Source organism: Liolophura sinensis, chromosome 11 (genome assembly GCF_032854445.1).
Source record: "Liolophura sinensis isolate JHLJ2023 chromosome 11, CUHK_Ljap_v2, whole genome shotgun sequence".
In the NCBI taxonomy this organism is placed as follows: Eukaryota; Metazoa; Mollusca; class Polyplacophora; order Chitonida; family Chitonidae; genus Liolophura; species Liolophura sinensis.
In genome coordinates, this window is record NC_088305.1 from 30,715,645 (window position 1) to 30,741,854 (window position 26,210).

The 26,210-nt window shown below is 38.8% G+C and overlaps 1 protein-coding gene across 1 annotated transcript in view; it reads left to right on the forward strand.

The window, feature by feature from the left end:
• The window catches only part of LOC135478313 (band 4.1-like protein 4B), a 25,834-nt gene extending 601 nt beyond the window's left edge, over positions 1-25,233 (forward strand). Inside the window, exons 2-14 of the mRNA XM_064758589.1 lie at positions 124-211; positions 1,546-1,634; positions 3,021-3,090; positions 3,840-4,009; positions 5,305-5,457; positions 6,141-6,478; positions 7,388-7,579; positions 8,563-8,647; positions 10,101-10,154; positions 15,552-15,626; positions 17,059-17,188; positions 21,268-21,990; positions 25,006-25,233. Coding sequence (XP_064614659.1) covers positions 124-211; positions 1,546-1,634; positions 3,021-3,090; positions 3,840-4,009; positions 5,305-5,457; positions 6,141-6,478; positions 7,388-7,579; positions 8,563-8,647; positions 10,101-10,154; positions 15,552-15,626; positions 17,059-17,188; positions 21,268-21,990; positions 25,006-25,233 — 2,395 coding nt within the window. The remainder of the gene's footprint in view (positions 1-123; positions 212-1,545; positions 1,635-3,020; positions 3,091-3,839; positions 4,010-5,304; positions 5,458-6,140; positions 6,479-7,387; positions 7,580-8,562; positions 8,648-10,100; positions 10,155-15,551; positions 15,627-17,058; positions 17,189-21,267; positions 21,991-25,005) is intronic.
• Positions 25,234-26,210: the final 977 nt, after the last annotated feature.

Here is a 26,210-nt window from a genome sequence, read left to right on the forward strand (position 1 = left end):
TTAAACCCAGAATCATTTTTCATTAGACATGTATGTGCAACCATGGCTTAAAAATATAGACTTACTTATGTTGTTGTGCTAATCCCCTGATAAATTGTACGGTGTTACTGTGTTGTCCTTCAGTGGTCAGACACCAGCCCAGGCGGAGCTGAACTACCTAAACAAGGCGAAATGGCTGGAGATGTATGGAGTGGACATGCACTATGTCATGGTGAGTACTGTAGAGAATAATAACAGAGAAGATTGCTGTATCGACATGTTGATAATGTATAACAGATTCATTTCTAGGAATTTGGGGGGGGGGGGGGGGTTGTGTTGTTTCAGTGATTTCAAAGGATGAATTTTTCTCCTGTACTTGACCCAGTTCTGTGATGAAAGTTCTTCCATGTACATGTATGTGATTATAAGCTATAGACTTCAGATAAGACAGATTCCTTCTTACATGTATTTGACCAGTTTCTGTGGTTTTCATTATGATAAAACAGAACCCAGTAAGTAGTTTTTATGATGGTGTCAGAAGTGGGATGTCATTTCATTTTGTTGACATAGTTTGCCATGTGTCTGCATTATAAATGCATCTATGGTCTAGACTAATGAACAGTGTTACTGTCTACTGTCTGCCAGATCAGTGCATATTTAAAAAATCAACATGTTTAGTCATTATGAAGATAATATTGGTACCGTAAATGTTTGGATTTTTTCGAAAATTGGAATCATTTATGAAATTGTTAAATCTTCATACAAAGTTTGTATAATATTTTCTAGCTAGAAACCTGGAGTGTTAAATTTAAATGAAATTATCAAATAACTAAGCCATGTCTTATAGGTTATAAAAATCTATGGGTATTTTGTACCTTCTTGGTGGAATGTTTGGGAGTATTACGGTAGTCTGTGACTTTTGTTTACACTTACATTTGTGTGTACATTGTACAAGCACACTGTTCCTTTACAAGCATCATTGCACAGTTTGATGTGGGCAAGGTAGGTTGGCAGAATGAGATTGTTTCATTTTGCTAAGCTTTAATATTAACGTTCAATTGAATTTGAAGTTCATGTACTTGAAGATGCTTTGAAAGAAGTATTGTTGTCAAACATTTTGGCAATATGTGGTAATTTACATTTTTACAGTATTAATACTGAATGATTACATGAAATTCATGAGTGGCCAAATCATACTTTGGAAACTTTCTTGTATTAGATACACATGAATTCATATGTTCATCTGATAATTTCATACATGTAGAAAATTTTACACTGAGAAAAGTCCTGAATGATTTTTAAACTGTTAAAGGCCCTGAATTTTATGTTTGAAATATCAGTTTTCGATTATTTATGTATAATGAATTGAAAAAATTGACATCAAGCCATTTATAGCAGTGGTTGTATCGCTTTCTAAAACTAGAATAGTACAAAAACTATCCAAAACAACATACGACTACATGCAACACATTCATTACACAGGAGTGCCAACGGGAGAGCATATTTATAAAACATTGGTGATTGATTTTGAAGTTTATATTATTTTTCTTTTAATTAATTTGTCAGGGCCGTGACGGACAGGAATATTCCCTTGGTCTAACGCCAACAGGAATTCTGGTTTTTGAGGGGCAACAGAAAATTGGACTGTTTTTCTGGTAAGTTTAACACCACGGAATAAGACGAAGCAGGCTTTGTAGGTGAAGCAGTCCACGTATAAAGTATGGCACCATGGAATAGGGTGAAGCAGGTTTTGTAAGTGAAGTATTCTATGTATGAAGTGTGGCACCATGGAATAAGGTGAAGCAGGTTTTGTAAGTGAAGCAGTCCACGTGTGAAGAAGGGCACCATGGAATAAGGTGAAGCAGGTTTTGTAAGTGAAGCAGTCCATGTATGAAGTATTGCATCATGCAATAAGGTGAAGCATGTTTTGTAAGTGAAGCAGTCCACGTGTGAAGAAGGGCACCATGGAATAAGGTGAAGCAGGTTTTGTAAGTGAAGCAGTCCACGGAATAAGGTGAAGCCGGTTTTGTAAGTGAAGTATTCTATGTATGAAGTATGGCACCATGGAATAAGGTGAAGCCGGTTTTGTAAGTGAAGTATTCTATATATGAAGTATGACACCATGGAACAAGGTGAAGCAGGTTTTGTAAGTGAAGTATTTTATGTATGAAGTATGGCACCATGGAATAAGGTGAAGCCTGTTTTGTAAGTGAAGTATTCTATGTATGAAGTATGGCACCATGGAATAAGGTGAAGCCGGTTTTGTAAGTGAAGCAGTCCATGTATGAAGCATGGCACCATGGAACAAGGTGAAGCAGGTTTTGTAAGTGAAGCAGTCCATGTGTGAAGTATGGTACCATGGAACAAGGTGAAGCCTGTTTTGTAAGTGAAGTATTCTATGTATGAAGTGTGGCACCATGGAATAAGGTGAAGCAGGTTTTGTAAGTGAAGCAGTCCATGTATGAAGTATGGTACCATGGAACAAGGTGAAGCAGGTTTTGTAAGTGAAGCAGTCCACGTGTGAAGTATGGCACCATGGAACAAGGTGAAGCAGGTTTTGTAAGTGAAGTATTCTATGTATGAAGTGTGGCACCATGGAACAAGGTGAAGCAGGTTTTGTAAGTGAAGTATTCTATGTATGAAGTATGGCACCATGGAATAAGGTGAAGCAGGTTTTGTAAGTGAAGTATTCTATATATGAAGTATGGCACCATGGAATAAGGTGAAGCAGGTTTTTTTAAGTGAAGCAGTCCACGTATGAAGTATGGTACCATGGAATAAGGCAAGGAAAGTCAGGTAAGGAATATGACAATGAATAACATGAAGAAAGTGGGTGAAGTTAAATCTGTGTAATGAAGAGTATGAAAAGAAAGAATAATGTTATTTAAGAAATCCATGTATAGAGAACAGTTATGGCAAGATGTAATAGTGTGAAGGAAATGAAGGCAAAGACATCCCTACACTGAGAATGACAGCATGCACCAATTTGAAGAAAATTCAAAAGATAAAAATTATACCAGTGATCGTTTTCTTTGTTGCAGGCCAAAGATGACTAAGTTGGACTTCAGGGGGAAGAAACTCACACTTATTGTAGTGGAGGATGATGATGATGTAAGTTTTGGTGTGACAGCAATATAGAGGGTGGAGGAGTGGTTAGCATGCTAACACAGTACAAAGAATGAGAAACCACCCACCAGTGTGGTCGCAGTCAGTTTGTTTATGTAAGTGTTGGCATTATAGAGGGTGGAGGTGTGGTTAGCATGCTAACACAGCACACTGACTGTGTGGTCTCAGTTTGTTTATGTCCAGCTTATGCTGGCCTCCACTCCAGCGCTATATGGGAAGGTCTGTTGGCAACCTGCTGATGGTTGTGGGTTTTACCGTGGCTTGGCCATGCTGGCTGCTGTTGTATGAGTAAAATATTCGTGATCATGCCATGAAGTCATCTCTATAGATTTAATTTCGGACACGGAGGTAATTGTTTGACAAGCTATACAGAGACAACAATGGGATATAAGCATAAATCATGCCCCACTTATTAGCAACTTGAAGGCTCATGTGTAAACATTAAACCAATCATTCATTTGGTAACTTTTAATAAGTTACACAGTTATGGTAAATTACCTAACATTTCCTCCTTGGCTTAGTGGCTCAGTTTGCCTTATTCTGAGCGTCTTTTGACTCTAGACAAGTGTTTTCACTTCCCCAGTTTTTGTGATATCCTAATGGAAAAATGTTAAAGTCTACATCAGAAGTAATACTTTGTGACATTTATTTGCCTATAAAAATGAAAGTTTTGGGTTATATTATTCAACAATCCAACCTTGAAACTTTGGGTGTACTCCCCTTTCCTGTTTCAGGGTCAGGAACACGAGCATACGTTTGTGTTTCGTCTGCACAACCAGAAAGCCTGTAAACACCTGTGGAAGTGTGCGGTTGAGCACCATGCCTTCTTTCGTCTCAAGGGACCCGGCAGGACGGGGTCTCGCAGACAGAACTTCTTCAGAATGGGGTCTCGTTTCCGGTATAGGTGAGTCAAATCTGTGTGCTCTCTGGTTTCCGGTATAGATGAGTGAGATCTGTGTGGACTCTGGTTTCCGGTATAGATGAGTGAGATCTGTGTGGGCTCTCGTTTCCCCTATAGAGGAGTCAGATCTGTGTGGGCTGTCATTTCCGCTGTAGATGAGTCAGATCTGTGTGGGCTCTCGTTTTCGGTATAGATGAGTCAGATCTGTGTTGGCTCTCGTTTCCGGTATAGATGAGTCAGATCTGTGTGGGAACATGTACAGGGAATCTATGAAGATATGTAGATGTAGATAATGACTGAAGAGTGGATGTATGCTGCCCTGAAGATGACTTGTTACATCAGACATGTAATATTTCAGTAACGTTTGCAGAATACCAGCACCCTAAATAATGATTCACTGATACATGTAATTTCATGAAACTTTTCACCCGTGAATCCACCAGTTATACTAATGTCTACGAAAAATGTGTAATTTTGTGTGATTTGTAGCTATTCACCTTTCTGTAATTTTTGTACTACAGGGCAGTTGGTGACCCATAAATCTTGTGAATTTTTTTGATGGGCGATCCAACACATGGATGATTGTGGGTTTCCCCAGGCTCTGACCGGTTTCCTCCCACCATAATGTTGGCTGCTGTCCAATAAGTGCAATATTTTTGAGTACCAAATAAGTCTTGAGTATGAAATAGATAAATAAATAAATAAATATCCAACACATGGACATTTTCTGTCATTTGGACCGGCCCTGATGGTTCGGTAGAACGTCTGCTTCCGGGGCAGTAGATCCAGGGTCAATCCTGGGTCGTGTCACATCTAAGACCTTAAAAGAGATCCGTATCAGTATGGGTGTTGGTGGGGCGGATTACTTGCCATTGGTAAGTCATTTCAGTGAGGCAGCACTTGGTAAAAGAGCATTGAAAATCTGTACTGCAACAATGTGGAACGTTACATGCACTCTGAGAACTGAAAAATTGTTAAGCACAACGTTAAATCCCAAGCACTCACTCTGTCATTTGGCCGATTTTCAGACTTTGCCATCAGGATTTTCTTGAAAAAAAAAAACAAAACTGGAAATTCCACATTATGACAAAAATTAATAGAGGAAGTAAATACACTGAAAATTGTATGTTGTAGTTCGTGAACCTTTAAGGTGTCTTAATTCCCCGCTTTCAGCAGTCTTCACTGAAATATTCCTTTACAATATACAATGCTCTCTACATCTTCATAATGACACAATTAACGGTTTTGGAAAGCAGTAACAAGGATTAATTGTGTATCTTACCTGTTTGCTGATCAAGCGGGCACACAGAATACCAGACTGCCACCATGAACAAGGCTCGAAGGAGCGTCAAGTTTGAGCGCAAGCCCAGCCAAAGGTATTCAAGACGCACAACTTTTGAGCGGAAGGAGGCAGAGCTAGCACGCCAACGGGAGCGTGAAAGGAACGCCAAGTAAGCCTGTTTGAACTGTGGTTTACACAATGTGGTAGTCGAAATGGCTGATTTGAGGAAACTCTTTGTAAAGCCTAAGTAAACAGTTGTAAGTTGATGAGGACACTGTTGTTAGACAAGACATCCCACCTTTTGGTGCTGACACTAAATCATGCATGTTGGCGCCAAGTAATTAAGGCGCTTGCCTTGGTTTTCACTAGCTACATTAGATCAGATGCAGGTTCAATCCCAGCCTAGATTCTTTTTGTATAAACATTCTCAAGGCCTAGGGCCGACCCTGATAACACTTAGGTAGAGCGTCTGCTTCGGGAGAGGTAGATCCAGGGTCAATCTTGGTTCGAGTCACACATAAGACCGTAAAAGAGGAAGTTGTAACTTCATATAATAAATTCATATAACAATCATATGACCGCAAAATTGTTAATTACTTGTTAAAATTTGTTAAAATTGTTCTTTTGCAATTTTGGATAAGGTGACACCAACACTAAATATCATATTTTTATTTCATCTGATCTTTATCTATTTTTTTTTCCTGAAATGGTCTACTTTTCACACAGATTAGATGATTGTCAAGTTTTGCTGTTATACCCGCTGACATTGACCGTTTACTCTGCTCGAAAAACATCAATTAAGACTGATGTTGTCCATGTTACCATATTTAATCTTGACTCAATAAATTGCAGAAAGGCCGAGTCTGAAGTCAAGACGACAGCTACTGTGACGACGCCCAAACCCGCACCCATTGTTGCCCCCAAGCCCAGCGTTAAGCCGTCGGCTCCCTCGCCTCCACTACCTGCAGCTCAGTCCTCCCAGAAGGCAGAAGAGGAGGCGTCAAACCTGACTGTGGCCAATGGGAGCGCTGCCAAAGCTACAACATCTGTCTCGGCTATGGAGCGATTGGATAATCTGATCAAGGCGACGGCTAAAGGTCGAACTCCGTCACAGTCATCGGATCAGTCTGCCTCCTCGTCTGTCAGTTCTCCCTCCCCTCATCAGCCAATCCCAGAGCTTAGTCTCTTAGGTACGTGTGCTGTCTCTGTAGGGGCAATAATTTATTTCTGTACGTGTGGTACATGTACATACAATTTTGGCTTCAGTTAATTTATAGCCTTACGAGAAAGAAAATAACTGTAATTCACCAAGTTTAGCATTTTTGATGTAACACAATTTGCTTGATTCTGAATTATGCATACACCTTATACATTGTTTGTTTATTTATTTATTTGCTTGGTGTTTTATTTCACTTATACCACTGCTGCCAGCTTCCCTTACTGGTGATTTTTTATCTCACCTGTACAAAGTATAGGCATAGCTTACGTTATACCATGACCGTCGGTGTCTTATAACAGGGAAAGCAATGTTAAACAAGATGTTTGGGTGGTGTAGGTGTTGAGATCAGGGTTTGCACTTGTGTAGAGCACAATAACTCGCGGGGGATATTCCATTGTTGATTCGGTGTGTACATATTAAATACAGTAAATTACTAAATTCCTGACTTAGTGTACTGTGTATTAGAATCATGGTTAAACAACATGTTAGGGGTGGTATCTCAAAAAGTTCAGCATGTATTGACCTGAAGTTTCACATAAAGCTCAATGACACAATGGGAATGTTCCATCGCTGATGCATGCTTTGGGTGCATATTAATTACCATAAATTACGAACATTACCAAATTCATGACTTCGGTATTTATGTATTGAGTTGAAGTTTCTCATTCATGTGTCCCCTACAGGTGAGCTCTTTGGTAGCCTTGCTAAGTTATCTACCTGGTGAATGCAGGTGGTGTATTTTGTGGCATAACCCACACTTGGAATTCCTGGCTGTCACATCTTCCTCTTACATGTAGATTACCACGTACAGAGAACGATAATTTGTCTTGACAACAAAAGGGGGGAAATACTATGGCTATTTATGCTTTGTTCTTGGCAGAGGCCTCTGAGCTAGCTGCGGCCAAGATGAAGGGACTGGACCGGCCAGGACCTGTGGTGTCCAAGCCTCCCAAAGATGTGAACAGTTTTATTAACAACCAGATCAAGTTTGCAGGAGGGGCGACGGCTATCCCGCCAGAACATATGAAATGTAATATACTCAAGGCAAAGATGGAGGAGGAGCTGAAAAAATGTAAGTGAAGCTGATATTTGTAACATTTGGGCAATATTCTTTTGGAGTTTGTCAGTGTGTCCGTCTATTTATTGGCTTCAGATGAAAGAGTAGACAAATTTTTATTTACTCATCGAAAGATCATCTCTTCAAACTAAGATTTATTTGTTCTTTCTTCAGTTGTTGTTGTTTTTTTTTTTTTTTTTTTTTTTTTTTTTGCATGATCGTTACCAGGACTAAGATGTACTTGACTAAATTTTTTGAGAAAGACTTTCTGTATTACAATTTTAGCGAAGGCAAAGCTCATTATTCACTTTTCAGCAGTATTGAGATCTCCCCAACCCCCACCCTCCAAGTCTCACCCCTATTGATGGTTATGGGGGCCTCCGTGGCTCAGTCGGTTAGCGCGCTAGCGCAGCGTAATGACCCAGGAGCCTCTCACCAATGCAGTCGCTGTGAGTTCAAGTCCAGCTCATGCTGGCTTCCTCTCCGGCCGTAAGTGGGAAGGTCTGCCAGCAACCTGCGGATGGTCATGGGTTTCCCCCGGGCTGTGCCCGGTTTCCACCCACCATAATGCTGGCCGCCGTCGTATAAGTGAAATATTCTTGAGTACGTCGTAAAACACCAATCAAATAAATAAATAAATAAATAAATATTGATGGTTATTGCTTTCACTAACACATAGCGAAGGCAAAGCTCATTCACTTTTCAGCAGTATTGAGATCTCCCCAACCCCCACCCTCCAAGCCTCACCCCTATTGATGATTGGGATAAGTAAGAATTTTGGAAAAAATTATCTAGTCATGTCTTAAGTCCATATGCACCAAAAGTCAGGTGGGAAACACACCAAAACTTAGAAAGCAACTTTAGTTTAACAATAATGCTCTTAAAGAGTGATAGAGTAGGCAAATTTTTATTGACACACAAAAATTGTTATGGTTCAACTCTTGACACACTAGCAGCCAATGAAATTGGCATAAACATAATCTTTTCTTTTTTATCAGCCAATGAGAAGGAAGCTTGTATAGAAGAAACAGAGACAGAAACGGAAGAAGATGATGATGATACAGGGGAGGAAGGAGCTCTGAGGTAGGACTTAACTCAATGGTTCCTAAAATATTCAATCATAAATTTGTGAATACACATATGTGTTGAGTGGCAGTGATTTATGGAACTTGGATGTAATGGCGTTGTACAATGTTTCTATGCTCAGTGATGCATTTGGATTTGTGTCTTCAGACAAAGCCTGCTATGCCTTGACCTTCATTTTTTCCACAAAGCATTTTTGATATGTTTTTTGCAAAAAATTCCTTCTTGATTTGTTTTGGTTGACCAGATCGCATGGAACGTAACCCAAACTAATAAGAGTTGCATGTGAAATTGGAAAAGCATCGTTTATTAAGCATAATACAATAATAATAATAATAATAATAATAATAAACTTAAAGGATAAATCTGGCATGATTGTCCTCAGGGCTTTTTTTTTTTGTTTTGTTTCCCCTCCTTTTCTTTTACTATAAAAATGATTCGCTCTAGACGAATTCTCTGTCTGTTGCACTTTTCTTCGTTCCTTTCAGTCTTCTTAGTTCCTTTCAGTTTTCTTAGTTCCTTTCAGTTTTCTTGAATATTTCTACATGTATGTAACTTTGAATCCTTACAGGTATTGGGTACATGTATTCTTCTCCTTGTATGCATGGCTGATAGCCCTTTGCCTTCTTACTGTATGAACTTTACTTGTGTATAAGAATGTGTAGTCAAGTGTAGATATAGATAGTGTATGAAGTGAGGATGTAATCAACATCATGCTCTGGCCAAGTTGTAAACGTGTCCTTTGGCTGCATGCGAAGTAAATCTCTTGCTGTAGTGACATTCATTGTTTTTTTTTTTTTTTTAATAAAAGGATAGGCTAAAGATAAAATTGATGTAATTTTTCTCTTTTTGAAATTCTGTTTGAGGAATATGTAAAAAGTTTCCATTTCCCATCAGTCATCACAATGATTTTTATTTTAGAATACAGACGCTATACATGTATACTTAAATGTGAACTCTTCAGATCTCTCTTTTTTTTTTGTGTATTTTCCTGAAAAAGTCCAAAAAAAATCACTAGCTCAAGCTGCTTTATAGACAAGAAAAAGGCAGATACGTGCATCTTGTTATCTAATTGAGATAATGGGTGAGATGGCCTCTCTCGTCATGGCAAATACATGTAGGATTAGAGTAGCCTGGTATAGAGGCCATCTGTGTACATGTATGTTATCAGGAATGGTCTAGTAAGGACCCCCATGTTTTATTTAGAGTAGAGTCTGTCCTCACACAAACGGTGTGAAGTAGCCTAGTATGTAGGATCGCCCATTCAGTATTTATAAACATGGCATTGACTAGGATCTCCATGTTTTCTTTTCTATTCAGAAGAATTTGTATCCTTAATACAAGAACAGTGTGAAGTAGCCTAGTATATAGGCTCACCTGTTCATACTCACGACACGGTCTGGTGAGGTCCTTCATGTTTTCTTGTGGGTAAAGTTTGCATCCTTGATTACAGCAATAGTGATTCGGACCCGGAAGAAAGTGATGACGAAGATAGAGTCTTTCACAGGTGACCATGGCAACCCATCATCCAATCAAAACTAACCAACGCGTGTATCTATATTATAAACGTAACATGGTGATAGTTTCTATATTAAACCTTAATTTGTTATTGTGTGATGGACTTTGGGTGTGGATTCTTCTGTGTGCTAACATCTGAGTGCTGTGTGGATGAACAATCTACTCTGATCTAGTGAAAAATATAGGTGTCTCTAATTCCAGCATATATATGCATTCAAAATGGTGGCTGTTTGTGTATCCATGGTAACCATAATAATCAAATAATGCGTTTTGAGAAGGAACTCTGAGCGCTAACATGTGGTGTTGTAAACAACAATGACCTTTGATTGGGAGAAGATGATGCTGGAATTCTACAAGTAGCTTAGTTTCCATGGTTGTGGTCTGTAGAGTAACAGTAACTCTGTATAAGTTTAATGAGAATGTTTGCTGGAGTAGGTGCATGGATGTATAGAATAGTAATATTTGATCTTTTATGTTCAAGTAAAATTAGATAGGCATGTGATACTGGAGTAAGTTAATAATACTCACAAGTGTCAAACTTTATTAATTTACACACACGGTAGGGTTTAAAAAATCTTGAACAACAGAAACAAATTAATCTCTCCAAACTGCTGGGGGCTGGATTCCATGTTTCTGTGTAAATTCCTCTTCTGTATGTCTTCCCAGGTGGCATTTTGGTCAGCAATTATGTCTGTAGACAATCAGTAATGTAGGGTAATTTTGAAACCTTCATAAACACACCAGTCAAGTTAAAAAAAATACACCAGCCATTTCAGGTTCCTGGTAGAAAACACTGGTAGCTGTGGCTTAGCCTACATGTCTGTCAACTGGAAGTAGCCTACGATGAAAGGTCTGCAGCCCGGTGATGTCTGCTACTGTCCTAAACATATGTGTTTAGGGCTGTTTTTTCTCTTTCTCAGTTCATTCAATATGAGGCTTACACAGTCCTTACAGTAATATAAATACATGATGTTATTTAGATATCACTTTTATACAAGCTCGACAAATGATAAGATATGAGTGTGAAGGATCACGCAGAGGTGTGACTGCTTCCTGGCTGTGTTGGGGCGATATCCTCAGTGGGAGGCACGCGCTATTGCACGTGCTTTATTCACAAGAAAGTCGTGTTTGTTTGTGAAGTTTGTTTGCCATAAAATATCTGCTATAAGGTTCTGTATCAAAATTAGTGCGCCGACCATCTATACCAGTCGATGGCTTCGATGGCATATTTACTGCCTTAAACTACTTAATCAAGTGGATGAACTGATTTTGTTTCGCTGAGGTAGGTTACATATTGAGCAATAAACTTCTCGCTTTTCACGGCTTTGTGTTCGCTTGCAAACTAGCTAGGATTAGTCAGTAGACAGAACTATAGTCACACCTGTAACGATAATCCTACGCACCTCAGCAGGTATCTGACACAGCCCAGTAGAGGGTTTGTCACACCTCAGCAGGTCTCTGACACAGCCAACTAGAGGGTTTTTCACACCTCAGCAGGTCTCTGACACAGCCAAGTAGAGGGTTTTTCAACCCTCAGCAGGTCTCTGACACAGCCCAGTAGAGGGTTTGTCACACCTCAGCAGGTCTCTGACACAGCCCAGTAGAGGGTTTGTCACACCTCAGCAAGTCTCTGACACAGCCCAGTAAAGGGTTTGTCACGCCTCAGCAGGCCTCCGACACAGCCCAGTAGAGGGTTTGTCACACCTCAGCAGGTCTCTGACACAGCCCAGTAAAGGGTTTGTCACGCCTCAGCAGGTCTCCGACACAGCCCGGTGGAGGGTCCGTCACACCTCAACAGGTCACACTAATAGTGAAGTAAAGCAAACCTTGGACAATTTCACTAAAAAAACATTGGACAATTTCACTAAAAAAAAACAGGCTCGAACCCTACATTAATTTTTGCTATCCACCGATTCCCTGATACGAACAAAACATAAACATGTCAAAGCCGGCATCGGTAAACCATCTTTTAACAGTAATTCAGCCATTTAAACTTTTGAATTGGGCAGACCAAACTAACATCCACCATGTTGGGAATTTTATCGTTTTTCACCTTCGGGTTGGGTGATGGGCCGTGAAAATATAATCTTAATAATAATGGTAATAATTGAAGGTGGTTTATGTTAGAATTTTTATGTTAGAAAAGTGTTCTGTTAAAATTTTGAAACATGCTAAAAAAAAACAGAATGCAGTTTTGGCATCCTTTTTAGAGGAGTCTTTATAGAGTAGGAAGTTTTGTTTATTTCATAAGGAACTGTTGAATGAAAATGGTGTATCATTGCAAGTGTTAGGTGAATGAAGATTTATCACCTGTCTGTAAACTGCCCCTCAGGACCCGCTGGTAGCTGCAATTGATTCTAGATCCTACAGTTGAGTTTACAGTTGATTGTAATAAGTGACACTGCTTGCACACAGGAGTTGTAAGGTGATTGTAATTTTTTGAAGTTACAACCGTGATTGTATGCCAAATTTGACTCTTTCGCAAAGGTGGCTTGTGTAAATGGACAATGTACTGGTCAATAAGTTTTTCTTGCCTTCGTTTTCAAAAGTGTTCTACGTCATAATGATTCAGGAGCTAGCAACAACAACATATGACAAAATGCTCGTAACATCTTTTTCAGACACATTACTTGTCTTTCTAAACTGAGTCCAAAAACTCTGACTAACAGTCTCTCTGTTAGGCAAGTATTTGTATTTAACATTAATTTTGGGTTGAATGTAAACGTGTACAACAGGGTTGACCCGATTGTAATTTCTGATTGTAAGTTCCAAATATCGTAGCTTACGATCCCTACATACAAGAGGGTCTTGATTATAGGCTGTGGCTACAATCAAGATCTTAAGTGATTTTTAGGCCTGTGATCCCTTAGTGCAAGCAGTCCTTGTTCTGGGAAGAGCTTTAAGGTTAGCACTGCAGAACCGAGTAGATAGTGTTCATCTATAGTCTCTTCTTATTTGTATTCTTAAGGATAAATTAAGCCAAGTGTAATGTTTCCCCACCATTTCTTTCATATACCCTAGGTTCTCAGCCTTTTTTGAAAGATCAGCTTTCACTGCAGTTTATTCATATTTTTACATTTTGGAGACAAAACTACATTGGTTGGATTGTTCAGTTTCAGGGCTTCAGAAAAAGTATATTTTTTCAGTGAACACAGAATAATGTCATGAGAATATGCTGAATAAACACCTGGCAAACATGCGAAAAGGTTTTTACTGGCTTAAAACCAGTTTTGTCCATGAAGCCAAACTTGAAATTTGTACACTGTATTGCAGTCTTGAATACATAAGTGCCTTTCTGACTTCAGTGCTGATGTACCCATAAAAATGCTCAAAACAGTAAGGCACAAATGCAAAAGTTCAGCAGCTTTCATTTACCTGTCAAGGGATAAAAAAAATCAAGTGTCATTCAAGAATTTTACAGGTGTGTGTTACGAGTTTAGGGTGACATGTATGTAAGAGCTTGACAATTGTTATTCTTTCCTAAAGTCTACTCCAGTCTTAAGAAATTGTATTGAAATGTTGCAACATTACACAGAAACAAAACCACAGCATTTTATAGCCCTCTAATAATTTTTTTTTATAATATATTTATCCTTGTAAAGGCTGTAACCAATACATGTATATGATCAAAAACAAAGTGGTGGATAATATTTGTACAATTCAGCTGATGTGGCAAATCAACTGATTAGACACCAAATAAAATAGCTGTAGTCATGCAGCTAGTCTCATTGTGTGTTTTATTAACATTTAGTGAAAGTTGAAGAACACATTCCCGTCCCTACAATTGACCTGTCATGTTTTAGAGAAACAATCTCTATCTGGTACATGTGAATCGTTTAGTTCTTTGTGACCTTATTAGACTACCATATTTCTTCTAATTTGTGGGACACCTGGCCTTTTCATTTTGGCCAATGTATATGTAATTGTAGCAATATTGGGTTTCTTTTTTCTCACATGGTTAGACCAGCTAATGAACAACATATTCATATCTTTACTTTTCCAAAAGGATGGTAAAGAAATGTAATTTTCTGCTTTAAACGCTACTAATATCTGTCCCATAAATTAGAGGGTTTTAATTTGGGTAATTGTATCAGATGGTGTGTTCTAAAATGGATATTATTTTTAGGAATCGGTCAATGTATCAGTCATAGATTGCTCTAATATTAGGTTTGGTGAACTTTTGTTTGACAATTGTCTCAATCCAGTGCCAAGGAGCAGTGTTTAGACGCAGTGCAACATAGGTTTAGTGTATTAGATGTGAATTAAACAGTGTTTAAAGGAGTGGCACATGTACATGTATTGTAAACGCTTTAACATCTTGCCGTATTCACCACGTCCCTGCTGATACCATCAACCATATCACTAACGATATGCAGAAAACAGTTTTATGAGTGCAAAGTAAAGATTGAACTCAAAAGAAGCCTGAAACTGGAGTAAAACATACGAGAAGGTTGCGGAATGTCAGTTTGTCTAAATTAGCCATTGTCCTTCACTTTATGAAGTCAAGAAAAAATTTTTGTGATGAGGCAAGTTGGACAGAACGGTTGCCGAAAGATTACACGGTTGACATGTACATGTGGCCGAGCTGTTAACAGAACAAACACTTCTAGCTTGGTTCTTCATTCACTATGCTGATGGGTTTGTTCAGTATGTGTTCTTTGGTCTCCACTCAGAAAGCATAGCTGTCAACATTCCTATTCAGTGAAATAGCTTTAAGTACTGTTTGGTTTGAAAAAGTGGACTTTCAGAAGCATGTGAATGCCTTAAAGTCATATTGTGTTGGCCAACACTTGTGTGTTTCTGATAGGAAATTAATTCAGCCTCATAAAAGGCTTGTAAGTGAAGCTGTAAGACGGATGAATCAATCAGAATGGAGTAAAATTTGTGGCTTAAAAATGTGTGGTACCGTATAATCTGAGAGGAGTTCAACCCTGGCCTTGGACAGGGAATTTGTAGGTTCGCCCATTCTCTCTCTCTATCTCTCTCTCTTCGTGGGGCCTTGAAGACAACACTTGTCACTTGCGTGGTGGTTTGTAAAATCTGTCTTTTGATGTCTTAAGTGGTTATCTGTGAAGTCACATGAGGGAAAGATTGTCAGTAACTGCCCAAAGGTCGGTGGTTTACCCTATTAAGTATCTAGCATGATATCCACCACCCATAAAACTGATAGCAGTAACATAAGTGAAAAATTCCAGGGTATGGCTTAAAACAACAAACAAATGAAGAAATAAATAAAATATATTTTATACAGTCGGTATTGTCTGTTAAAATTTTATAATTTTGATCCCTGTTGACATCTCTTGTTAAATAAGCCTTCTGGGAATGTGACAAATGCGATGTGTTTTAATCCCCCTGATATCTAATCTGTTCCCTCTCCTTCTTTCAGTCAGCGCTCCAGTGTCAGTGATAAGGCACAGCTCCTCAAGTCCACTCCTAACAACTCTCAGCTCATTGTCAACGGGTAAGACTTATCTTTTCATTCCAGAAGATTTGAATTAGAGACGAAAGTACTGTTAAATCAGAAGCAAACTTGCATGTAGATAAATGGTTGAAGTTGATTTTGCACAGAGTGATTCACATTTGCAGCTGTGAAGCATTCGTGAATTAAATGAGAATGGGAGTAACAGGAATAAGTTTGTTTTTATTTAGTAAACACCTGATAGATATGGTTCAACAAGTACAACAAAGTTTTAAAATTTTCTGACTGGTTTCCCTGTTGTGTGCCTGAATGGTATTTAAGTTGAAAGTTACATGGATGGTTTGGCTCATACCCACATTCTGGGACATGGCAGTAGTGTGCAAGTAGCCTGCCATTGGCCTCCATGTGGTTTGGCTCATATCCACATTCTTGGACATGGCAGTAGTGTGCAAGTAGCCTGCCATTGGCCTCCCTGTGGTTTGGCTCGTACCCACATTCTGGGACATGACAGTAGTGTGCAAGTAGCCTGCCATTGGCTTCCCTGTGGTTTGGCTCATTCTGGGACATGGCAGTAGTGTGAAAGTAGCCTGCCATTGGCCTCCCTGTGGTTTGGCTCATACCCACATTCTGGGACATGACAGTAGTGTGAAAGTAGCCTGCCATTGGCTTCCTTGTGGTTTGGCTCATATCCACATCCTGGGACTTGGCAGTAGTGTGCAAGTAGCCTGCCAGTGGCCTTCCTGTGGTTTGGCTGTAGTGTCCATGTAGTATGGTAATAAAGGGCTGTAGTTTAGCTACCAGCAAGCTGTGCATGCTTGTTGGTTTCCGAGTCTGGCTCCTCCCTCCATAATGCTGACTGTTGTTGTATATGTATAAGTGAAATATTCTACACCAATCAATTAAATAAATAAGTTACCTACTTTGTCAACTTTACTAAAGGCTTAAAAACCTCTTAAAGTGCGGTTTGCCTGCTTAAGTCATCACATCACTGTCTGCATCATTATGCTTATTAAGGCCCCGTGCTTCTATAAAAGACAACCAAAGTAAAATAATTTTGGTGTTTCCGTCTGTCCGTCATGCTTTGGTTTAGGTGCAGTAACTGTGAGAGTGTGACTCAAAATATTGACATACACTGTACACATGCATCAGTGGGCTAGATTTTTTGTACATAAAGGTGAATCAGGTCAAACTGACCACAGCTGTCTTGTCATACAGGTATACTACATTAGACATGTAACGGCCTGGGCATTAAAATTGTTAAACACGACATGAAACACAAAGCATCCATGCATACTTGTACATACAACATACTGTCATAGGCTGGAAGGAACAGAAGACTACACACAGGCCACAGCTACTTTAGTTGGAGGATGTCCCTGTCTTCAAGCTCAAGCTACTACATACCAAACTGTTGATAGGTTACTAGTAATACTTGCACAGGCTGTAAATAACGTCTTATCGTTCATCCTTCTAGGCACAATGCAAATAACCTCCACAGGGGAGCACCCTCCAGTGAAAACCAGACTGCGGGCACAAACTCACGGAGGATAGGATCAGCAGGGGACGCACCCTCAGCCTCGTCCAAGTTTGCGGGTGTTCCGCAGGTAAGCTTGACTCGTGGTACGACATGTGGCGTCATGTGATCAGCCAACTAATGCTTGAATCCAACACCTGCTCATCTGAACATGGCAGTACAGCTATAAGTTCCAAAAAACAGAAAACATATATTTTGTTCGTCATCAAACCACTGGCACAGTTCCCAAATGCTTTGTGAGCTTGTGGAAAGTCCATGGGTATAGTCAGTTGACCTGCAGAAGAATTCATGTGACCTGCAGTGGAATTCATGTGACCTGCACTGGAATTCATGTGACCTGCCTTGGAATTCATGTGACCTGCAGTGGAATTCATGTGACCTGCACTGGAATTCATGTGACCTGCACTGGAATTCATTTGACCTGCAGTGGAATTCATGTGACCTGCAGAAGAATTCATTTGACCTGCAGTGGAATCCTGTGACCTGTGAAGACAGACAGATGTTGCTTGCTAACTCAAAAGTCACCTGTAAGAGAGACCAGTGGGTGTTTGAATAAAAACAGCCATGTGGCACTGAGAAAACAGTTGATATGTGAACAGTCACTGGGCATGTAAAAACTGTGGATGGGATTTATTGAGACAGTCATGCGTCAGATGGTCAAGAGTTGGGTGAAGACATGGAGCTGGCCATTATCTCATTTAATTTAGCATTTTGTAGCTGTGGTAGTAGAGGTTGAGTGTTGTAATGATTATTAAATTATGCTTCTTTTGCTCTCATTGGTTTCTAAACTTTCATTTCGGATCCATTATTCTGATGTTACTCTCGAAGAAGCTCTCTGTAGTTGTTTTCCTAATTCTGGACTGTTTGTGGAGTAAAAATATTATTGAACATGTTTTTCAAATATCTAACTATATTTGCCTTTGGGATAAATTTATATGTTATGCTTTATCTAGCTGTCGTTGAAAAAGAAGTTTTATGAACACAGCCTTTTCAATTTTAAAATTCCGTCATATGGCAAATTGAGGAACTCTTTAAACTTTCCTTACTTCAGTTTGGATTGAATTTTTATTGACCCTGCTTTTATATGTGTTACATTGTGTTGTTTGAAAGGCCAGATTAAACTGAGTTTTCTTGTCGATATGTTGAAGTCGATATGTTTTACTTTTTACGGTGGGTATATCACCCCATCCCACTATTTTTTGAGGCAAAGTCGCAGTCACACAATCTCATTGCTTAGAGATCCTCTGTAGAGTTTTGCTCTGTAGACAACTGAGTCAGGGAAGGGTTCTGTAACAATGTAAAGTTATCGGATTTAAAACCTTTTTTGAGATCCTGTGATATAAAATATATTTCCTATGTGAACAGTTGCCAAGGTCGAGCGATCTGTCCTTGTTAGACTAAACTTTAGGAAACAGGAGTAATACTTACTTGATTTTACCTGGCCTTTCAAATGACTGAAGTTCTTGTAGACGTACGCAATGTGGTGTCGTATGGTGGATTTTGTGGTGCAGCCCTTATGGTGGTGTTGTGGTGTTTTCAGTGGTGTTTTGATTTTAGTAGTCTTTTGGTGCTTTATGACTTAGATTGTCCAAGTGTAGATGTAAATCATATATATTTTATTCAAGCTTTTTAGATTTTAACCTTAATTTAAAATACAAAAATGTACATCTATCTTCCAGAAATTTGTCAGTATTTTTTCAATAACTTGGAGCCTTTAATGTATAAAGTCAGACACACAGGCTATAATCTTTCAATATACATGAAACATTTTATTGGGTCGTCGCCATACATCTTTATTACAGTCATAGGCTATAATCTGTCATACATTGTTAAAGCGTGGACTTTTTTTGTGCCACTCTGCATGTCTGTAAGTCTTACGGAATATTCCTCAAAACACTATTCTGCATTATCATTCAGATGCACAGAAATTCTCCTACTTTTCTCCGTGTTTATCTAAATTACCATTCAGACATAGCAGTACAGAAATTCTGTTACATGTACCATTCTCCGTGTTTATCTAAATTACCATTCAGACATAGCAGTACAGAAGTTCTCTTCCATGTACCATTCTCCTTGTTTTTCTAAATTACCATTCAGACATAGCAGCACAGAAATTCTCCTACTTTTCTCCGTGTTTATCTAAATTACCATTCAGACATAGCAGTACAGAAATTCTCCTACTTTTCTCTGTGTTTATCTAAATTACCATTCAGACATAGCAGTACAGAAGTTCTCTTCCATGTACCATTCTCCGTGTTTATCTAAATTACCATTCAGACATAGCAGTACAGAAATTCTATTACATGTACCATTCTCCATTTTTATCTAAATTACCCTTCAGACATAGCAGTACAGAAATTCTCTTCCATGTACCATTCTCCGTGTTTATCTAAATTACCATTCAGACATAGCAGTACAGAAATTTCTGTTACATGTACCATTCTCCGTGTTTATCTAAATTACCATTCAGACCTAGCAGTACAGAAGTTCTCTTCCATGTACCATTCTCCTTGTTTTTCTAAATTACCATTCAGACATAGCAGCACAGAAATTCTCCTACTTTTCTCCGTGTTTATCTAAATTACCATTCAGACATAGCAGTACAGAAATTCTCCTACTTTTCTCCGTGTTTATCTAATTTACCATTCAGACATAGCAGTACAGAAATTCTCCTACTTTTCTCTGTGTTTATCTAAATTACCATTCAGACATAGCAGTACAGAAATTCTCCTACTTTTCTCCGTGTTTATCTAAATTACCATTCAGACATAGCAGTACAGAAATTTCTGTTACATGTACCATTCTCTGTGTTTATCTAAATTACCATTCAGACATAGCAGTACAGAAGTTCTCTTCCATGTACCATTCTCCTTGTTTTTCTAAATTACCATTCAGACGTAGCAGTACAGAAGTTCTCTTCCATGTACCATTCTCCTTGTTTTTCTAAATTACCATTCAGACATAGCAGTACAGAAATTCTCTTCCATGTACCATTCTCCTTGTTTTTCTAAATTACCATTCAGACGTAGCAGTACAGAAATTCTCTTCCATGTACATTTCTCTGTGTTTATCTAAATGCAGTGACTATGAAGGAAATGTAAGTTCTGATTCGCAGTGTGTATCACAGAGTTAGTGTGCTTAACACCACAGGAGTGTTGAGTTGTGTCTTAACCTCACAGCTTTTTTTTTTCTTCTGCAAATACATTTCTGTTTTGTGCGAAATGATAGCTTGATGCATTCAGCTCTCTCAAATCACAATGACGTATTGCTTGTTGTAACAGTAGCGTGCTGTTTGCAGTGTTGAAATACTACAGTAAAAACCTTGCACAGAATCAGAGTTTACTGTGTGTCATTAATACCACATTTTCCTAAAAGATTGTTGGTCACAAGTTAAAATGTTGCACAAGTATTACATAAATTGGCAGTGTTTATTGGCAGGTTAAGAAACTTAATGTAACAAAGTGGGAATAAAAAGTGCCAACATCTGATCAGTTTGATGATTGGAATTTTTTACGAGGTTTTGGAGAATTGCAGGTAGAGAATTGTAGGTAAAACACAGTTTATAGTACATTGAATTTTGATGTGGTTGGAGACTCAGACAGGGCATTTACGATGAACTTGTAGGGTGTGTAGCACACACACCTGTGTTATCATGAAGACACCAGTATGTAAAGTTTGCTGAAAATAAGCTGACTGTATATGTACAATGTATGTGTTTTTTTATCATACATCGTTTTTCATCAATGGCTAATCAGGCACTAAATCAATACTACACAACACAGATGTGTGCACCATTTTGTTTGTGTTGTCTTTGTGAATGTACACGTGAAGGCCTTTACATGACACAGCCTGGTTACACATGTCCACATGTAAAGTCTGTCTTCTGTCTTTTTGTTTCACCTCCCATTGTCCTGTTTTCATTCACGTCATTTTTCTGTTTTTGGTAGGTAATACAATAGATGTAAAAAGGGTAACAGTGTACTAAAACTGTAGAAGCATTCTAGCTAATATGCTAGTCATCTCATGTCTGCCTTCACCATTGTCTATGTTGTCTATAGGCGGGGAGGGGGGGGGGATTAGTTTGTATGTGTGCTTTTATTTATTTGATTTTTTTTTTTTCACATTTGTCTTCCTATCCTCAATATACAGGCTTCGATCCCTAAGTCCGAGACGGCCATTGCTGCGAGCAAGAAACAAAAACTCAAACCTGACGAGACCCGCACAAACTCGGCGGGTGATGATGTACCGCTTCTCAGAGCTGGAACCTCCCTGTCATCCCCAAATTACCGCTCCCCTCTTGCTTCTCCTGCTTCCCCAGCCTTCACCTTTGACTCACATTCTTCTGACTCCCCCTCTGCCATTTCAAACCCCAGTGACGAAATTATGATCAATTTTGCTACATCCTCCCCTCCTGCAACTAAATCCCCTCCCCCTGTGCCCTCTCGTAACCCATTCCTGACCCCTACTGAAGACCCGGCACCCACGCCACCTGTGAAAGGTAACCCATTTGTCCTTAAGCCAGGTGTTGCTTCCATCCCTGCTCCAAGAGTATCACTTACCAAACCTAAGAATCCTTTCCTGTCGCCTATAGAGACCACATCCCCTGAGCCCAGTCATTCGCCCACTCTTACTACAGTTGACAGTACCACTGACTCACCCATGCTTTCTGCAGAACCAACACTCCCTGCTTCTCAGCCAGCTAATTACCCTTCTCCCAAGGCCCCCATCACAGCTCTTCCTCCTAGCCCCCCAGTAGAGGGCGCCACTGCCCCACCAGGGGGCGCTCAAGCCTTGCCCTCTGAGCCTGCCGGCCTGCCTGAAGCAACTGACTGCCCGCTAGACTCCCCGACTGACCAGCCCGAGGTGGTCATTGTAAGTTTAGCGGCCCACACCAGTTAATATGCACAACTAACGCCTAATACTGACTGCTGCTGTACATGTCTTTATGCATCGTGAGTTATACTGGTCTCCTGTTATAACCGGGGCTAGCTGTTGACCTAGTGTCACGTGGTATGGAATAGCACTTGTCTCTCTAATGTTTATTCTTCTTTTGTTTGTCCTGTTCAGCCCGTAATTGTATTGAGGGTATCATTTTGTCTGAGATATTGGGACCTCATCTTTCTGTGATTGAAGCGTATATATGCACACACAGTTGTCACCATTCAGTTGAACACTAACTGTTATCTTAGCTCATCTGTTAATACTATTGTTCTTGCAAATCCTAAACCCTGATCTGGACGACAGGCCATGTGATTGAGAAATTTGTTTATTTATTTGATTGGTGTCTTACGCGGTACTCAAGAATATGTTACTTACCGGTATACAACAGCGGCAAGCATTATTGTGGGAAAACTGGGCAGAGCCCATGGAAAACCCACGACCATCTGGAGGCTGCTGACAGATGCAAAGAAATTTACGTCTACAGAGTATGTTGGACCTGTTGGTATATAACTGATCTTGTGAGAGAATGCTTAAATACCACAACTAACTCTTTGGAGTCTATAGACACATCTACATTCATACATATATAAACACTCCAGGATGTTGTCTTCCATGAAGGTTTATTTTTTTCATGTTGAACTTAAGGGAAACAATCAGTTGTTGCCCATGATCAAGAATCCATAGGCGTAGCACCATCTCGATGTTGTTTAAGGGATAACTGAGAGATGCAGCCCAATACTCACTGATAGAGCCTTCTCTATAAGACAAGAGTTATCCTTCCTTTATATATAATATCCAGATGGCGCCTGAATAATGGCATCATTTCACTTTGTCGTTCAAACAAAATCACCATATATACTGACATAATCTCACCAGCATCAGCAAAGAATTCCAATTCTGACAATGGTATGATGTTTTCATGGACTTTTAATCCTTCTATATTTTTGTGCATATTTCTAGATAGACATAGACATTTAGTTTCTGATTATCAAACACATGTGGCAGCAGTAAACTAACCTCCCGTAACAGACTGGAAAAGTGTTTAGTCTACAGACGGACTTTAGCTGACTGTTCTCAGGCGTATCTGTTCAAATTAAAATAACGCTAGATTAGACCCCAAACAACAACAACGGATTAGTGGCACCAAGTGTGTTAAGTGTGAGTCTAGTTGTTTGTGTATATGTATTTGGTCAGCTTTGGTGGGAGAGTATTTACATGTAACACACTTGCTAACACAATATCCTGGTACAACTTTGTGTATCTGCCTTGATTTTAGGTCTTCAATTCATAACCAACCTCACTTCAGAAATATAATGAGTTGTCTTGCATTTCCTGCTTGCTAATGCTATATGTAATTGTTTTCACCTCACCGTTATTTAAAAAAAAAATTAAGGGCAACAGTGAAATTAGTCCTGCAACTTTGTGGGTCCCTACCAGTACATGAACGTGAGGGTTATTTCATCAACTGAAATTCGGGCCTTAAGCCAGAAACAAAAGTCACCCTTTCAACATATCAGACAGCATCAAACATTTTGTAAAGAAAGAGTTTATAAATTGTTTGAGAAGGGGTTTAACTAGACAATTACTACACCAGTTACCATTATCAGAAGACAAGAGACAGACATGGTTGGTGTCCATTAAGTGATAATATTCCATTTAATAAGCATATAGCTTCGTCCCAACTTCATCTAGCTTCATCTAGCTTCATCTAGCTTCATCTATTCCACAGAAGTACTTTTTGTTTTAAATGAGTTACTTCCCTTGACTGGGAAAACATGCCTCTGGCTTTCTACTGCTACATTTCTTGCACTCTGTGTCTCCAGATAATTTCAACAAACTGCACAGTGTTTTCCCCTGTTTTCCCTTGCTCTTCATAAAATTAAACCCCATGTTATTAACTTAAACGTCATCGTCGTAGTGTTGGTTGTTAACATTTACACAACGGTCATTCAAGTTTTCTGTGAATGATTTCACCTTCCTCACTTAATAACACGCAGGCCAAGATTTATATTCTCTAAGTATTTTTCACATATTGCAGGCACTGTCATATTTGAAGTTTTAGATAAATCTTTATTATCTAAATAAAATCTGTTCTAAATGAAAAAAAAAAATTTTTTTTTCAATGAATCGGCTATTACATTAGCTAATGTTACTTTGTGTGTAAAACTGTACAGTGTGAGCATGCTGCATGGCATTTTGTATATTGCAATGTATTTATGATTGTTTTCATCATTTAATAATTGTGCATGAATGGAAGAAGTGAAATTTATTGTTTTTGTCTTTTACCATGGTAACTGATTACATATAACCTCCTGCTGTAGTTCAAACCAGAATTTCCAATTGTAATATACAGGCGAATAATTATACATCTTTATGGAACATCTGAGGGGCTTTATCTGCTTAGGATGTAAATAAAGCATACATATATATATATATCACTGATTTTATAACTCTGTGTTTAGTAGTGCTTATACTGTGTTTGGTAATGCTTATCTTCTGTTCAGTAGTGCTTAAACTGTGTTTTGTAGTGCTTATACTGTGTTTAGTAGTGCTTATCTTCTGTTTTGTAGTGCTTATACTGTGTTTAGTAGTGCTTATCTGATGTATGCAAGGTGATAGTAGTCCACATTTTAACATTCATTATTTTAATCCCCAACCATAATGGTAAAGAATTTTGAACAGTTATATATTGTTGAGTACAAGTTAATTGTAAGTGTAAATGGCATTCAGTTTGTGAGATACAAATACAGTGAACGGAGAGTTATGTAACCGTTGGTTTTGAATGTTTTGAATTGTCTTTCTCCGTATTCATTCCTGGTGATGTTCCTTTTATTTTTTGTTTTTTGTTTTAATCTGTTTCACATGGAGTCATTATCAGTCTTGTATTGGTTTTTTGTGTGGTATAATTGACATGGTTTTCACTAAACGTTCTTGTCTCTCAAACAGGAAACATCATTTACAGGTACTAAAGCTGTGACCAGAAAAGTCTCAACGACAAGTGCTAAATCACTACCCTCAAAGACAATGAGTCAAATTGTTGTTGTGTCCAGGAGCCAATCAGAATCTGGCCCGGCTTCCGCTCCTGTTAACGGCTCTGAACTCTCGCCCTGGCATGTGAACAGCGTCACGGAAAATGGTGTGCAGCGCCGCGTTACCCTGACAACTGAGCTCTAGGAAATGTAAACCCAGTTGCCATAGTAACTTTAAAATGCAGTGAAATTCTGACCAGCTAGACAAAGGCTGTGAATATTAGATGAACTGTGAAACTCACAAACTGCAACGGAATCTCGCATGTTGATCAACTGCCCAGTGGAGGGGATGAAGATTGCCTGTGACCCTAAGCCACTGTGTAGTCTCAGAAAGCTACCGGTCATGGGCAGTGCTAATGTGGACACTGGTAACTTGTTCCCTGTATGTGCTGAACAGTGTAGCGCCATACTTAAGGACCTAGCTTTGTTTTTAGAGTACATAATTGTTGCATTTTGACTGGAGATTGTAGAAAGTATAGTCTACGCAAAATCTCCCAGCCTTATGCTCACTTGTGGACTACTTTTTATCTGACCAATTTTAAATTTCTGACGTTTTTAAACTGAGAGCATGTGTCATTAAAATGTTTTTTAATACAAGTACATATTAAGACAGGAGAAGTGTATGCTGTTTGTTCGTTTTTCAACGACTTCATTAATCCCAGTGGTTACCTGATAAATTTTGTCCACGATATGAAATGCCGTAGAAGAAAAATGATAATCTTTGTAAATTAAAGATATTTTAACTATTGGAATATGTTTCTCAGTGACATTGTAAAACTCAGTGGTTGCCATATATATTGTGTCCTTGATATGAACTGCATTAGCAGGAAAATGATTGTACGTGTAAATTAAAGATATTTTAACTTTTTGAAATTTGTACCATACCTGATTTTAACTCCAAAGAATTCCTGGGCAGATTTTGTGAACATATATGTCAATAAGACTCCTGGTTTTAGACAATTTACATCATCAGTGATTTTATTGTGTGTACCTGGGGAAGTTTTAAATCTTTTGGGACAAGGCAAGTTTAAATGAATTAATTGTATTATAATAATCTATATGTATATCCTCTAAAGTGTGATAACATTTTTAAGTCAAATTACAAACATTTAAAATGTTTTA